The sequence below is a fragment of the Onychomys torridus genome, chromosome 22, assembly GCF_903995425.1.
Source record: "Onychomys torridus chromosome 22, mOncTor1.1, whole genome shotgun sequence".
Taxonomy (NCBI): domain Eukaryota; kingdom Metazoa; phylum Chordata; class Mammalia; order Rodentia; family Cricetidae; genus Onychomys; species Onychomys torridus.
Genome location: NC_050464.1, coordinates 36,721,832 through 36,737,753, shown reverse-complemented (window position 1 = coordinate 36,737,753; position 15,922 = coordinate 36,721,832). Strand labels below are relative to the sequence as shown.

At 47.7% G+C, this 15,922-nt stretch overlaps 1 protein-coding gene across 1 annotated transcript in view; it reads left to right on the top strand.

The window, feature by feature from the left end:
- Window positions 1-15,922, top strand: part of Cit (citron rho-interacting serine/threonine kinase) — a 169,239-nt gene that overhangs the window by 75,537 nt on the left and 77,780 nt on the right. The window contains exons 10-15 of the mRNA XM_036171663.1: window positions 4,590-4,695; window positions 5,648-5,791; window positions 7,117-7,236; window positions 13,005-13,175; window positions 13,428-13,478; window positions 14,202-14,255. Coding sequence (XP_036027556.1) covers window positions 4,590-4,695; window positions 5,648-5,791; window positions 7,117-7,236; window positions 13,005-13,175; window positions 13,428-13,478; window positions 14,202-14,255 — 646 coding nt within the window. The remainder of the gene's footprint in view (window positions 1-4,589; window positions 4,696-5,647; window positions 5,792-7,116; window positions 7,237-13,004; window positions 13,176-13,427; window positions 13,479-14,201; window positions 14,256-15,922) is intronic.

The following is a 15,922-nucleotide window of genomic DNA, read 5'->3' as shown; positions in this document are numbered from 1 at the left end:
AAAAATGCGTATGGGGGCGGTCTGGAGAGTTGGCTCTGTGATTAAGAGCACTTAACTGCTTTCGCAGAGGACCCAGGTTTGGTTCCCAGCACCCACATGGTACTTAGAACCACTTCTAACTCCAGTTCCAGGAGATCAGATGCCCTTTCTGCTGGCTTCTTCAAGCTTCTGCGTGTCCTTGGTACACATCAACTCCCTCAGGCTGTAAACAGTTTCTGTTGGGGCTCATCATTGGTACTGTGAACTGAATTGCCTTAGTTGTGTGAAAGATAAATAGCATCTAAGTGTTTTGAGCTCTACCTGGCTTCATTGTATTTGTTTTTCCCCTCTAGAAGCCGGTGGAGACTCTATACTTAAATTAACTTACCAAGTTGGGCATCATGGCACACGCTTGTAATCCCGCCCTTTGCAGGCTGAACCAAGATCATGAGTTTGAGGCCCGCCTAAGGCTACATAGTGAGACCCTGTCTTAAAAAAAACAAAACAGGGCCAGTGAAATGGCTCAGCTGGTAACGAGGAGTTCAGTTTGATTGTCGGATCCGACGTAGTGGAAGGAAAGGGCCAGTTCCCTAAAGTTGTCCTCTGCTCTGCACATATGCATCATAGTGCACACACGTACACAACACACATGCTCCATAGAGCAGTCGACATATTAAACAGTATGGAATACTGTCCTTAATCACTGTCCCCAAATTCAGAGAGTGATACAGAGTGCCGTCCTCAAATGACCTAAGTCCCACATGGAAGCAGACGCCGAAGCTGGCCATCCTGGAGCCCTGAAAGCCTTGACTTGAAACCCACTGCACGTTCTTCTCATTAGCACTGCGGTTTCCCATCCCAACCCTCCTTCCAAGTCATTGTGGGGTTAGACGAAAATGGTTCCAGGTTGAACTGGTCTGGGTGGGCCCTGTACCAGCCTTCGTTGCGCGCGCGCGCGCGCGCGCACACACACACACACACACACACACGCCATTTCCAGGGGATGCTGCTGTTCATTTGGTCTGCGTGCGGTACAGGAAGTTGCCCAAAGCTTTGATGACCTTTGCCCTCCATCCTCTCATAGTTTCTGCAGTTGTGGCCACGGGCTGAGTTGAGTCACAGCATTCCTACCAGAGCTTATTTTAGATGTGATTTTTATTTATCCTTTAAAAAAAAAAGGTTTCCTTAGCATATTTATTCTGAAGAGCTCTTAATTGCTGTACTTAGAACTCTTAAATGTGAACATTTGTCAGGCATCAAAATAGCGGAGTGAGGAGTGGACTTTAGGTGACTGACTATCTCATTGTCTCCCCGAGCACTTGCCTCCTGGATCCTGGGCCCTGTTAACCAGTGACCTAGAAACGCCTTTTTCTTTCTTTCTCTTTCGGTGAATAAGCAATCTGTTTTGTACCCACACCAGTGAACGTTCAACACGAGGCTCCGCTGGAGCCCTCCCTACACGGGTCATTAAAGCTTCGTGAGCCGCGTCCCCCTCCGCCATCACAAAACCCATGCTGCCCCTTTTCTAGAAGGGTGCCGGTGTTGTCATCCCTGATGTGTGTCCTGTGTGCCCCTTGGTGACACGTGGGTGACCCTTGATCGCTAAAGGACCAGGGACCATCTCTGCCTCCTCAGGTGGCCTGGGGCTTGTCTCTAGGTCTGCTACCGACGTACAGTTGGGAATGAGGGAAACTCAAGGCCACCCCAAGCAATCCCAGTGAAGGCAGGAAGAGGGTACGTGTGTGTGTGTGTGTGTGTGTGTGTGTGTGTGTGTATTTTGGCTAGAATATAGGCTTGTGAGAAGTGTTGAAATTTTGAGCCCAATGTAAGAGTTTAAAAAAAAAAGATTTATTTCTGGGTTTTAATCCTTGTTGCCCATTCCTATGAATAATCGCTGTTTGTCTCGATGTGAATAACAGCACACAGCACATTCAGCCCCCTGAGTGTTACCATTCCAAGCAACTGTTTCAGGCCCGTGAGGCATGTGCTATTTGCACCGTTGCGGGGACCGTAATAAAAATGGGAACAGTCATAGTAATGGTTGACGTCTGTCAAGCCCTCAGTGTGCCAGGGATGTGCTTAGGGTTCCACGCACGCACGCACGCTATCTCGTTTAATTGTTCCAAGGGCTCCCAACTGATTTGAGAATTACCCCCATTTGACAGGTGAGGAACCTGCAGTTCAGGGAGGCCACACAGCTCGCAGGTGATGGGTCAGACTGTACCCAGAGCAGCCTGACTCTGGTTGATTCACTTGCCTGCCACTGAGTGTAGAGAGAGCTGTCACACCTCTCTGTCACTGAGTTGGCAGCTGTAGCAGAGGCGCGCGCGGGGGGGGGGGGGGGGGGGAGGGGGAGGGGGGGGACGGGGGACGGGGGACGGACACTGATCTCTTTTAGGCTGAAAAGTAGTCTGGGGCAGCAGAAAACAGAACTTTCACCTGCTGGGAAGACCCTGAGTGCTCATCAGTAAGCAGTTCCTGCAGTCCTGTTACCAAGGCAACAAAGATGGGACTGTGGGGCCCGCAGTGGTCACCGCCATGTCCCTCCCTGCATAAGAACCTTTGCTGGCTGTGGCCTTGGCTTTGTCCTTCACCCAGTGTTTAAGCTCCCCACCAAGGGCCTCGTTCTCTTCTCCATCCGCAGCTAACCCCAGAACACCTACATGTGTGTGAGAGAGTCCTTCTACTCTGCTCCCTGCATACCTGTCATGCAGTTTTTGTGATGTTTCCTGAGCATGACAGCAGGTGCATCCAGCCATTCAGTCCCTCACCTCCTGTAGACTAATAGAAACCGTTTATCAACCAGCGGGTTCTCTATTCTCTCTGGGCTTCACTTTTCTCATGTGTAACATGAGGATAGTAAGTTGTGTCTGCCTCAGAGAGTTGAATTAAAACCTGTCTAGCATTCGGGTAGCACCAGGTGTGTCCCAGAGCGCATAGAGTGGATGGATGAGTTTCACGCCGATGCTGTAACAAGTCGACACAGACCCAGAGGCGTAAAAGAACATACACTTATTATCTTGCAGTTCTGGGGTCAGAATCTCATGTGAGTTTCTCTGGGCTGAAGTCAGCCTAGATGAGGGTGTGTGCTCTGCCTCCAGGCTTTGAAGATAATCAGCCTCCTTGTCTTGTCCAGCTCCTAGAGTCCACCCGTTTGTGACTTGGTTGCGGGCGGTTCCCTATCTTTATGTTTGTGTATGGTGCATGTGTACGTGTGCATGTATGTACTTACATGCGTGCATGTGTTACCACACCTGTGTGGAAGATAGGATACAACCTGTTGGTCCTTTGCTCTTTACCTGGTTTGCGATCGGTCTCTTTGCCGCTCCACTGGCCTGGGAGCTTCCAGGGAGTTTCTTGTCTCTGTCCTCTACCCTGCTGTGGAATACTGGGTGGCACATACACGCCCCTGTGTGGTGCTTCATGTGGGCTCTGGGAATTCTAACTCGGTTCTTCACCCTTGCACAGCAAAGCACCTCATCCACTGAGACACCCCTCCTCAGTCTCAATATCTTGCAGTACATTCACATCTCTGGCCCTGACTCCGTGTTTGCCTTTCTGTACCCCGCACCTCCACGTCTATCTTATGAGGACCTTTCTGAGGCTGTTGGACCTTTTCAGGTAACCCAGGATAATCTCTGCATTTCCAGACCATTAGCTTCATCACAAGCACTGTGTCTGTTCACGCGTGGTAAGGTCTTGGAAACTTCTGGATTGGACATCAGCGTCCTTGGGGAAGAGAGTGTGAACACCGCCGTTTGGCTCACCATCATAAGCATGAGCTGTTTACAGAAAACACAGCAGAATGGAACTGGCTAGCTTGGGGGAGGTACAGATAGAACTTTACAGTGTGCTGTTGCTAAAATCACTCAGTCATGTCTGTCCTGCCTCAGGGCCAGCATGGCTGCCATCCCCTGTCCCCATATCTCCCGTCCCGCTAGATCCTTGGGTATCTAGACCTTTCTCATCCTTCAGGTCTCAAATGCCACCCCCCTCTCTAAAGAAGACCTCCCAGGTCACACTTCCTCTCTCCACTGAAACAGGTCCCCAGCCTCCCTTACTCCACCGTGTCATCAGATCCCATCCCTGCTTCTGCTCTCAAGAAGTCTTTCTCGGCCATAAGCTTTTGGTTTCTGAATCTTCCTGATGGCATCCTGTCTGCTCTCCTTAAGAGCATCAGCTTCGGGAGGATCGGGGACCCGGTGTGTCATGTGCACTCTGCTGTGTGCCGGTGGCGCAGAGCGAGTGTTGGATCCGTACCTGTTGAGTGTGTCAGCGAAGGGAGCTGCGCCAGGCCCAGGGCTGTACAATGAAGACTCACACTCTCTTGTTTCATCCTTCCCCTGGAAGGCTGTATGAACCGGGGCTGCAAGAAGCCAGTTTTGGTCCTGGGTTCCCTTGAATCTGCACCAAGTCTACTCGCCACAGCCTGCCTTCTACCTCTTTGCCCCGTGGTCTTAATGCCGCTGGAAGATGCTTGCTCCAGCCTCGCTGCAGAACGCGGGCGAGTCTGCCATTTCTGCTGCAGTGTCCAAACCCAGCTCCCAGGCTGACGCACAACACCACTTGACTTTTCCTTTTCTTTTTTTAATTATTATTTTTATACTTAGGTCTGTTGTGTCGGGTCTGGACTCCCCTGCCAAGACTAGCTCCATGGAAAAGAAACTTCTCATCAAAAGCAAAGAGCTGCAAGACTCTCAGGACAAGTGTCACAAGGTATTTATCTCCGCGGCTGGCCTCCATCCTTGCTCCAGGATCCTCCTGTCAATATATACCACGGGATCCGTCGGGGGCCGCCGCTGCTGCTGGCACTGAGCCTCCTGATCCGTAGAGAGCGAGGTGCCGCCTCCCTCGCTGAAGTCACGCCTCCAGCAGCTCAGAGGGAGATGAATTCGGGCCTAGACTTTGCCATAAATCCTTTAAATCTTAACCAGAGGAGGCCCTGGATTTAAAAGGGCCCTGGCCGGCCTGTGTCTCAGCATGACCCAGCCCGATGTCTGCTCCTTCCGGCAGGTGGCCTGGGGCCTCACCTGTGGCTGAGATGCATCCCATCTGCTCGGAGTGAGGCGAAGTCTCTCTTCCTAGTCTTTTAAAACGCCTGCCTATGTCTCTGCGGCCACTGTGCTCCACGTCTCTTAATACTCACTGTTCCTGCCCAGAGGCGACTCTCTGAAAACTTAATAAAAAAACAAAAACAAAAACAAAACAAACCACTGCTTGTGTGGGACTCCTAAGAGTGCAGACGAATAATTATCTCTCGGCCTTGTCCTGGATCTGTCCTCTAGATCTTTTTGCAAGGAGATGGGGGGAGATCAAGATGGATTTAGGATAAATTAAAGTGACATCTGTATAAGCCAAACCAATACCAAAAAAAAAAAAAAAGGCGAACAGGTGAAAAATGACAATGGTGGCCTTGCTAAGTGGGTTAGAGAAGTGATCGCTTGAAGCGGGACCTGGATGACAGGAGTGACCTAGCCTTTGGTGACTGTCTTTTTGAAGAACTGTATGCTCCTGGGCGAAGAAGCAATGGTATTTCCATCCCAGCTCTTGGCGAATTAGCGGTAACCCCCTCCCCGTACCCCAGACCACCAGGTGGCCTAGGGGCCTGCCTGCCACGAGCTTGCTCCACCCCAGGGGCTGTTTTAACCCGTCCGTGTGTTTATTTCAGATGGAGCAGGAAATGACCCGGTTACATCGGAGAGTATCAGAGGTGGAGGCTGTGCTTAGTCAGAAGGAGGTGGAACTGAAGGCCTCTGAGACTCAGAGATCTCTCCTGGAGCAGGACCTTGCCACCTACATCACAGAATGCAGTGTGAGCCTTCCCCGAAGCCCCCTTCCCTTGGAGGTGGCACTTCCTGTCCTGTGTGTCTCATCCTGTTCCATGACGGCTCCATGAGGCACATCACAGCCAATGGCAGAGAGGAGAGAGAGAGAGAGAGAAAGAGAGGGAGAGAGAGAGACAGAGAGAGACAGAGAGAGGAAGAAAAAAAAAAGCAGGATCCATGGTTGGCAGAGTAGTATGAGCTAGGTGTGAGGCCCCTAGGAAGGAACTGCCTTTCAACAGAAAGCCCAGGAGGGCTGCTGGGCATTAATCACAGATCCTGGAGATGGGAGTCACCTGTCACCAAAGCCTTCTGCAGAGGGTCCTGACATCTCCCGTCCCAACCTCTCTGGTCTACGCTTTGTCTGGTACAATCAGCCTTGAGGACTAAACTCCCAAATCTGTACCAGAAAACGTAATTTGAATCTGCCTGAAATCAATTTTTCATTCCCTTAGAAGCATTGTAGTGCCAAGGAAATTCAGCCTTTGAGATCCAGACCCTCTGTCATTATTTCTCATACGACTCCATTTTTTTTTTTTCTTTCCTTCACAAGAGTAGATTGTCTTCTTCATTGTCTTGTGGAATTTTTTTCATTCAGGTGTTTTTCTAATGTGCCCAATTAAACAATCTTAAGAGGTTGAATCACACATTTACAAAGTATTTTTTTTTTTTAAATTTTTTTCACAAGGGAGAGGAAATCTATAGACTGTGGCTGATTAAGAATAACTGCTATGTTTGTGTTCCAGACTTGGCTGCCTTTCAGTGGTGGGTGAAGTTATTCAGCTGTGTGGCTTTCAGATGTCTCTATCAGTGCCATTGAAACATGGAGGGAAACTGATGGGATGCTAGGCATCTAGGAGGCTAGTCAGGAGCGAGGTCGTCCACTGGGCTCTGAAACGATAGCTGGATAGACAGATGTATGCACTTGAGGGTCCGGAAGAGCTGCTTATAGTCTAGAATACACTAGACAGTCACGGAGGTGGTGGTTGTAACCGACACAGGATCTTACTGGCTTTCAGTCCTGAACATACAAGTAAGTACCAACCAGCATAGGTAGACGCCGCCACCAGGCGATGAGCTGGTAGAGTTTCAGGATCAGCTAAGGGTAAGGGTGTGAGCTTTCGATGACGTTTCTTCCAGCAAGTGGTCTTTACAGGGTGACAAATGGAATCAGCAACCGCTCCGAGTTGTCAACTGCGGTCTGTCATCCGAGACTGCCCTGGTATCTTGGAAGCAGCTTGCCGCTGTCCTAACGAACCTCTTCAACCAGAACAGGATCCACGGGCGTCCCTATTAAAATCTTTGCTTTCCGCAGAGTCTAAAGCGAAGTTTGGAGCAAGCACGGATGGAGGTGTCCCAGGAGGACGACAAGGCGCTGCAGCTTCTCCACGACATCCGAGAGCAGAGCCGGAAGCTGCAAGAGATCAAGGAGCAGGTATGACCAACCGCTCACCTGGAGCCCAGTGGCGCCCCGCAGGTGGCTGGAACCACCGACCTGAGGCATGTTGGAGAGGCAGAGGTCAGCAGAGTAAAGGGTAGGGATGGAGAGGGAGTGAGAAAGGCAGGCAGGTCATATGGAGTCTTCAGCTACTCCATGATTATGTAGATCACACCAGCTTGGTTGTTCTGCTCCCTTTGAAGGCCTCAACTAATAATATCTACTGCTTTTAATAAAGAATACAAGTGAGCAAACCAGCCTAGGGGACAGATCTTGTCTCCTTCCTATTTTCTGTGGCTTCTCAGACCAAGAGTGATTTTTATATTGTTGTTCTTTTTTTTTTATGTTTGTTTTTTTGTTTTTTGAGACAGGGTTTCTCTGTGTAGCTTTGCGCCTTTCCCGGATCTCGCTTTGTAGACCAGGCTGGCTTTGAACTCACAGAGATCCACCTGGCTCTGCCTCCCAAGTGCTGGGATTAAAGGTGTGTCTTTTTTTTTTTTTTAAATAAATATCTATCCATCCATCCATCCATCCATCCATCCATCCATCCATCCATTAATTATATATACAGTGTTCTGCCTGCAGGCCAGAAGAGGGCACCAGATCTCATTATAGATAGTTCTGAGCCACCTGATGTGGGTGCTGGGAATTGAACTCAGGCCCTCTGGAAGAGCAGTCAGTGCTCCTAACCTCTGAGCCATCTCTCCAACTGACTTTTATGTTCTTAAATGATTAGACAAAAACAAAAAAAAAGAAAAGAAAAAAGAAAAAGTACTTTTGACATGTAATTTTCTAAAATTCAAATGTCAGTTTGCATAAAGATTTATTGAGACACAACCATGCTCATTTCACTTATGGTGGCCTTTATGTTACAGAGGCAAAAGCAAATGGTTTTCAGAGTGTGTGTCTATAAAGCTAAGACTGCTTACTCTGCCTTTTTTACCAAAAGTTTACCAACCCCTTCTTTGGATGGTTCCAAAAGAATTCGGTATTTTTATAGCTTTTCAGATACACTTTCCATTAACGAGAGACCAAGATCATTCAGTTTCTCCCTCCCTCCCTCCCTCTCTCTCTCTTTCTCCCTCTTCCTCTCTCTCTCTCTCTCTCTCTCACACACACACACACACACACACACACACACCCTAGAAGAAAAGTTTGAGCCGTTGAGAGCGTTCAGAATGAACACAGCGAATCTGAGTACACAAACCCATCCCCTGAGTTTCCAGAGAGAGGAGAACAGAGACCTTTGAGCAGTCCGTCACCCCCACCGACCTTTCTAAAGTTTTCTCTTTAGAGGCTCATTTTCCTGTCATCTCATTGTTTTCTTTTTAGCTTTTTTTTTTTTTTTTCTGTCTTCTGAAGACACTGTAAATAGAAACTTTAATGAAGAGATGAAAATGAGTAATTGGAGAGCTGAACTATCGGCTGCCAGGCAACTCCCATTCACTCAGGAAACCTAATGGGAACACTGACGGAAATGAGCGTGCATTCTCGTCTCTGGGTAGCGCAGACTTGGCCATCTGGGTGACTCAAGTGAAAGAAATTCCTGCGGATAGCTCAACCCGTTCGCTGTTCTTTAAATAAATGGATTATCTCGGGAGGTTTGTTGGCACAGTCTCCCTGTCACCTCCTTTTTTTTTTTTTTTTTTTTGAGGCAGGGTTTCTCTGGGCAGCACTGGCTGTCCTGGAACTCGTTCTGTAGACCAGGCTGGCCTCGAACTCACAGAGATCCGCCTGCCTTCGTCTCTGTTGGGATTAAAGGTGTGCGCCACCACCACCTGGCTTCAATATTTTTCAGATGGTGGGTTGACGCCCTTCCGCTGTGTAAGAACATTATAAATCAATATGCACAGAGAACTTTGCAAATGGGTCATCCTGTCTCTGCACGGTATCCCCTGGGAGGCTCTGAAGGGCACACGCATGCCCTGAGACTTCTGCTTTGACAGGTGACTCATGCCGCTTTATCAACATAGTTCTTCTCTTCTTTCCTTTTTTTTTTTTTTTTTTTTTTGTCCTGAAGGCTGTGGGAGGCAGGGTTCTTTATCTCCCATCAGTCCATTGTGTTTGGAAATTAATTTTAGGGACATCCTGGGGAAATGAAAGCTGCCTTTGGCCACCAGAGGGAGCAGCTGGTGTCCATGAGTTCCACAGAAAGAATTAATCAGGACATTTTGAAAAGCTCTGGGCTGGTGGTTGAGTTCAAAGCGACGTCCTTTGTGAGTCACACCACAGCCGGCGTGCATGTAGAGTTTCAGATTTAATGACTAGCAAAAGTTCCGAGGGGGCCAGAGGAAACTTTTCGGTTCTGGATTTCTCTTCTCGTTGAAGAAGGGTATGTTTAAAAAGGCGTGTTTTTGTAGGCGAGGGATGTTTGTAGACAAAGAATGCTTTTAAGGCTTATGGCAAACATGTAGTATTTAGATTTTGGCACACTGACTTCTCTCAGATTTAGGATGAGTCCCCAGATTTTCCTTTCAGAAGTCAGCTTTTTTTTTTTTTTTTCTTTTAATACACCTGCTCCTTTTGTTTTTACCCAGTTATTTCTTCTGGAGCATGCCTAGTTTGACTCCGATACCACAAAACAGTGACAGTTCTTCTCGGAAGTCATTTGTGTCCCCCAGGTCTTCTGGGGAGTCGGACCACATGGGCTCCTTCCTCCCCACAAAGTCCTGAGGCTCTGTGCGGATGGGCAGTCATTTGTCTCTGTTTCTCTGTTCTGACCCATTCAGCTCAGTGCCTGTGAGTCGTTCCATCCTGAGCTTCAGCAGCAAACAGACCTCATGGTCTGCTCCCTCACGAAGCCTGGATTTGCTTAGCTGTTGGCTTTATAGGATTTCCTTGGTGTCTCCCTCATAACAGAAGACAGGCTGATGAAACAGAGTTCTTTCTGCGGCCTGTAGTGGTTGGCCATGACTCCAGGAGCGGAAAGGAATGTTGTTGATGTTTATTTTTCCTAACACTGCAGGCAGCTCAGGAAACGGAGGTGTCAGGGTGGGGACAGGGGATGGATGCTTTCGCCCTTGCTCTGGAAAAAGCACAAAAAGTTACCTGCGAGTTTGAGTGCTGGTGAGATGGCTCGGTGGATGAAGATGCTTGCCTCCGAGCATGAAGTGTCCTGAGTTTGATCCCTGGGACCCACACGGTAGAGGAAGAGGCCCAACTCCTACATGTGTCCTCTTAACCTCCACAGGCCACACCGTTCTACAGACAGACAGACAGACAGACAGACAGACACACACACAGACACACACACACAGACACACACACACACGAGTGTCATACTTTTTTTTCTAAAGAAGAGTTTGAGAACAAAACATGCCAGAGACCTTCTAGATCTTTGTGTCTTCACGCCTTGAAGGGTCTTGTCTGTCTGCTGGCAGGCTCCTGTTTACATTCAGCACAACAGGCTTGGGGACAGGGGACCACTGTACTTTTAAAGTGGCACAATGACATATCAGACATGGGAAAATAATTTGGAGTAATAGATATCACATAATACTCAAATATTTTAATCTTCTTTTATATGTAGCCCAGGCTGGCCTTCAACTTGGGATCCTCCTGCCTCTGTCTCCAGAGTGCTCAGATTACAGCAATGTGCCATCACACCTGGCTCCGTTTTTTTTTTTTCCTTTAATTTCAATTTTAAAAATTGAGCTATTAGGTCATAAGTGTTACTCTTATAGGTCATATTAACATTTAAATGTTTATATGAATGTAGTCTTAAAGTATAATAATGTAAATATATATGTGATTGTATATGTAATGTATATTTATTTGTGTGTGTATGTGTATTTACATATAAGTAAATATATATTTTTTTTTGGGGGGGGTGTTTCTGAGACAAGGTCCCATGTAGCCCGGGCTGGCCTCTAACTTGCTATGCAGCTGAGGATGACTTTGAACTCCTGATCCTCCTGCCTGGTGCTCCTAAGTACTCAGATTACAGAGATGTGCTACTTCACTAGACTGTTGCTCCTGCTTGGTTGTTTTTTTTTTTTTTTTTTCTTCCTAATGGATGGAAGGGTCAAGAGTCATGAAAATTATAAGGTATCCCTGGATACCTAAGAGAATCTCAAGGAAACCCAAGTAAAGGCTCTACCATTTCACCTATGGCCTGTGTCCTCGTCAGATGTCTGAAGTTCTGGCATCTGGCATCGCCTGCTTTGTGCATGTATACCACACAGGACACCCATGTGCCCACCCATGAGCCCAAGGATGGCCTTCAGCAGCCACTGCCAGGTGGGAAGGGGTGTGGTCATGTCTGTGCCCCCCCCCCCTTCCCATAGGGTGAGTTTTGCTACCTGAACTCTGTGCAGATTTTGTAACACCCCCTCCCCAGTGCCCGCTGTGGGAGGATTGGCTATTGTGAGCTCAGTCAGGCCCCTAACACCCTGCTATTACAAAAGGGCCACATGGCCCAGGAGTTAAAAAGCGCTTGCCAATTAAGGTGATGACTTTAGTTTGAAACCAAAACCCATGAGAGAGAGAGAGACAGACAGACAGACAGATAGACAGACAGAGACAGAAACAGAGATGGAGGGAGGGAGGTGGGCAGGGGGAGAGAGAGAGAAAGTGCTACCTTAACGTGGCTGGGATTGTACTTTTGTGGTAGAGCACTTACCTAGTACATGCAAAGGTAGCTCCCCTCTCCAGCAACACAACAAAATAGCCAAAGATGATGTTGCAATATGCTGAGTTAAAGCACAGCAGCCAACATCTGTCTCAGCCGATGCCTCACCTTGCAGATGTTACTGGAGTTGATGAATGCCAACGACAGTGCTGGCTTAATGTCCCTCTGGTGTCTTACCTGCCGCCTCCTTTCCTGGTCACGTTCGACAGGGCATCGTACGTTAGCCTTGGTTTTGCTATTGAGGAGTCTTCCTATACTTGGCTCCTAAGTTTTCAAGGCCGTTGCCTGTTTCTTCTGGTAAATCTCATTGTGTGTGGGTGGGTAGGGGGGCGGGAAGCCTTGATTCAAATGTTCTGGTTTGGTTTTAAAATTCATTTTGGAAAGCACCGGACTGTTTGGATCGTTTTAAGGCTTTTTGCTTCAAGGAACAAGATAATTTTTCTTGGGGAAACAATTCCCTCCCCCCTCCCTGCCAGTTATTTTGTCTCGGTCCAGCGTCTTGTGACTCTTCCAGATTTCAGGGTGACTTGCATTGCAGGAGCAACGCTGAGCTCAATCTTCCGTTTTGAGCCCAGAAAAATTAATGGTGAGAGACTGACAATGATGGGTTTCCCCTTCCCAGATGATGTCCTCCGAGGTTTCCAATCACCCTCTGGTGCTGCCTGAAAGGTTCATTTCAAAGCTAGTACCATATCTAATTGTGTTAGGATCACGTGGCGTCCGAAGGACAAATCTATAGACACGAGCGCCCTTGGAGGAGAACCACACACGCACTTCATCTTCGTTCGGAGAACAACGCTCTCTGCGCGTCCGCGCATCCCTGGGGCTTTTCTGAATCTGTGTGGTTGTTTGTTCAGTCTCTGATTCAGCACCCGTGTTCCTGGTGGCGTTACTCTAGACACGTGTTCTGCATTAAAACAATTTAATATTCCATCCCCCCCTTCCCCGTCTCCCGATACACCCCTGCCCCCTTCTGCCTCTGTCTCTCGATCATTCCACTCACATCTCTCTCTGTCTGCCTGTCTGTCTTGGACAACGTACATCTTCCTCCGTGGTTGATCAGCATCCATCTCCACCGTCCAGCCTTGGCTGTGGCGCTCCCGGGCTCACCCTCCGCCCTCTGCCCGCTCTTTAGGAGTACCAGGCTCAGGTGGAAGAGATGAGGCTGATGATGAGCCAGCTGGAAGAAGACCTGGTGTCAGCCCGGAGACGCAGCGATCTCTACGAGTCTGAGCTGAGAGAGTCTCGGCTGGCCGCCGAGGAATTCAAGCGCAAGGCGACCGAATGTCAGCACAAACTGATGAAGGTAGTCAGCCACCCTCTACGGGGGGGACTCTGGGGGCACAGCCCCGGGTGGTCTTCACAAGACGCAAGCCCACGCTGGCTGGATGAGTGTAGGTTGGAGACACACTGAGACTCTTTAGAAAACCCCCCGCCTGTATTTACAGATAACATTATTATTGTTTGTTAATGATGGTCACAGAGGCCAAGAGCGTACAACGGGCAATGCACGTGGGTTGTTGAGACTTCACGGCATATTGTCTCTTCTTACTTACAGGCTAAGGACCAAGGGAAGCCTGAAGTGGGAGAATATTCCAAACTTGAGAAGGTGTGTCTTCTGGGATTGGGTTGACTATTTGGAACAGTTGTTTTTGTAATATTATCAGTGACTGCTTACCACATAAGAACACTTTTGTAGAGACTTGATACATCTAGCATATCTTATTTATTTTCTGGTGTTGGTGAGGGGGATTTCATGGCCATGTTAACTTTTAGCTGTGGTTGTAAAGAGATAAAAACATACCTTTTTTTTTTTTTTTAATTTTAAAGAGAGTTTCATGTAGTCCAGGCTAAGCCCATGCTCACTGCGTAGTTGAGGGTGACCTATACTCCTGATCCTTTTGACTCCATCTCCCAAGTGCTGGGATTTCAGGCATATGCCACCATGCTTAGCTGAAGTACACTCCTCTTTCCCGTCTCTCTCTCTCTCTCCCCTTCATTTTCTTTTTTTCTAGGGGGCTGTCATACTTGATTCACATTAACACATAAATCCAAGCAGGCGCTTGGTAAATTTTTATTGTGTTAAAGTACTGGGCAACTTTCTCTTCATAGATGTTGCTAGTCCTACAGAAATAAATAGTCCACCCCACAGTTCATTTTGAGACACCCCCACGCTTCTCCAACAGGCCCATGTTCTTTCAATGCTAGTAAGTTCTAGCAAACAAACCCTGGAGGCTCCACAGAACCCTGGAAGAAATAGGACCACGCTGCAGGTAGCAAGGTGCAGGCTCTGACCGCTATCTTCTCTCTCTCCCCTGGGCTTTAATTATAGATCAATGCTGAGCAGCAGCTCAAGATCCAGGAGCTCCAGGAGAAGCTGGAAAAGGTAGGTCCAGGTGGGGGGCTGTGAAGGGGCTCCCCTATTCCCAAGTCCTTATCTGCCTCACCCCCGGAGCTGTAAAGAAGGGGGAAGCTGTCAGTCACCAGCACTAGAGACGGCAAAGGCTGTGTGTGTACTGTTACTCAGATATCAGGGATCTGGATTTAAATTTTCCTTTTGGGACGTGTCTGCAGTGTTTGTTTTTAAAAACCAAATCTGTGTGAGCCTCTGGGACAGAAACCGGAAGGTGGCTTTCAGTGCCTTTTGCATATTTGTAGGAGAAACCTGGCTTGTTCTCTACCAGGACCGTGACAGATCCCTTCTCTGGGGACTGTCAGTGGCTCCCTAGTGTCATAGTATGATTGTGTGTGGTGTGGGGTGGGGGTAGGGTATGTGTGTGTGTCTGTGTGTGTGTCTGTGTGTGTGTCTGTGTGTGTGTCTGTGTGTGTGTGTGCATATTGGCAAAGTTTGTGCTAATGGCCCTGCTTCAGTTGAACTTTTAAATTTTTTTGTTGATGGACCTGCTTTAGCTTATTAAGGAATAATTGACAAATAAAAAACATATTTATGGTGTACAAAATGGTGTTCTGATGTACGTATTCAGTTTTGATGTGGTCAGGCTAATTAGCATCTCCGTCATGGCTCCTCCTGTTCTGTGATGGGGACCCTTAAGGTTCACTCCCCACAATTTCAAGGCCTCTCCAGCTGAACGCCAGAAGTGCCCAGTGGAAGGGCAGAGGGACCGTGGTTTGTGACATGGTTTCTACATTAGATTGTGCGCATGCTTGCTGGTTGATTTAATAAGGACAGTTCTTTAAAAAAGTACTGTGGTAACCACAGCAGTGGTGTTGCATTTCCGTTTTAGCCCTTTCCAAGTCACTAAGCACATCCATGGGGTTGGACGACGCATCTCTGGGAAATTTTCACCATTTGTCATTTGTAGTTAGAGTTTTCCTACCTGGCCCAGAGTCTGGACAAATCTCTCTTACCCGCCAGTCCCACAGTCGCTCAGACCCAACCAAGAAAGCACATAGAAACTTATATTGCTTACAAACTGTATGGCCGTGGCAAGCTGCTTGTTATCTACTTCTTTTATCTTAAATTAACCCATTTCTGTTAGTCTATACTTTGCCACATGGCTTGTGGCTTACCAGTGTTTTTACATGTTGCTTCTCATGGCGGCGGCTGGCGGTGTCTCCCTCCAGCTTTCTGTTTCCCAGAATTCTCTTCTCTCTTGTCCTGTCTATACTTCCTGCCTAGCCACTGGCCAAACAGCATTTTATTTGTACAGAGCGATATCCACAGCAGTCATTGAAAGTCTACACCATCCTTTTATTTGAGTGAAATAATTAAAATATGCTTAAAAAAATTTCTATCACATTTCAGGGCTGCTTCCATTTGACATTTTGCCCATCTTAGAATTGGTGTTTTCTTATAGTTTCCACTTTTTAAATTTTACTAGAGTCTTGCTACGTAGCCCAGGCTGGCACTGAACTCCTTACCCTTCTTCTAGGTGCTGGGATCACAGGCCTGTACCAGCCAACTGGCTGCACTTGTTAAAATTTCAGTTCAAGTGATACAGACGAGAATGCTTTATATATATATATATATAATATTGTATATATATTATATAGACACATAGACATGCATATATAAATATATATGCATCCTAA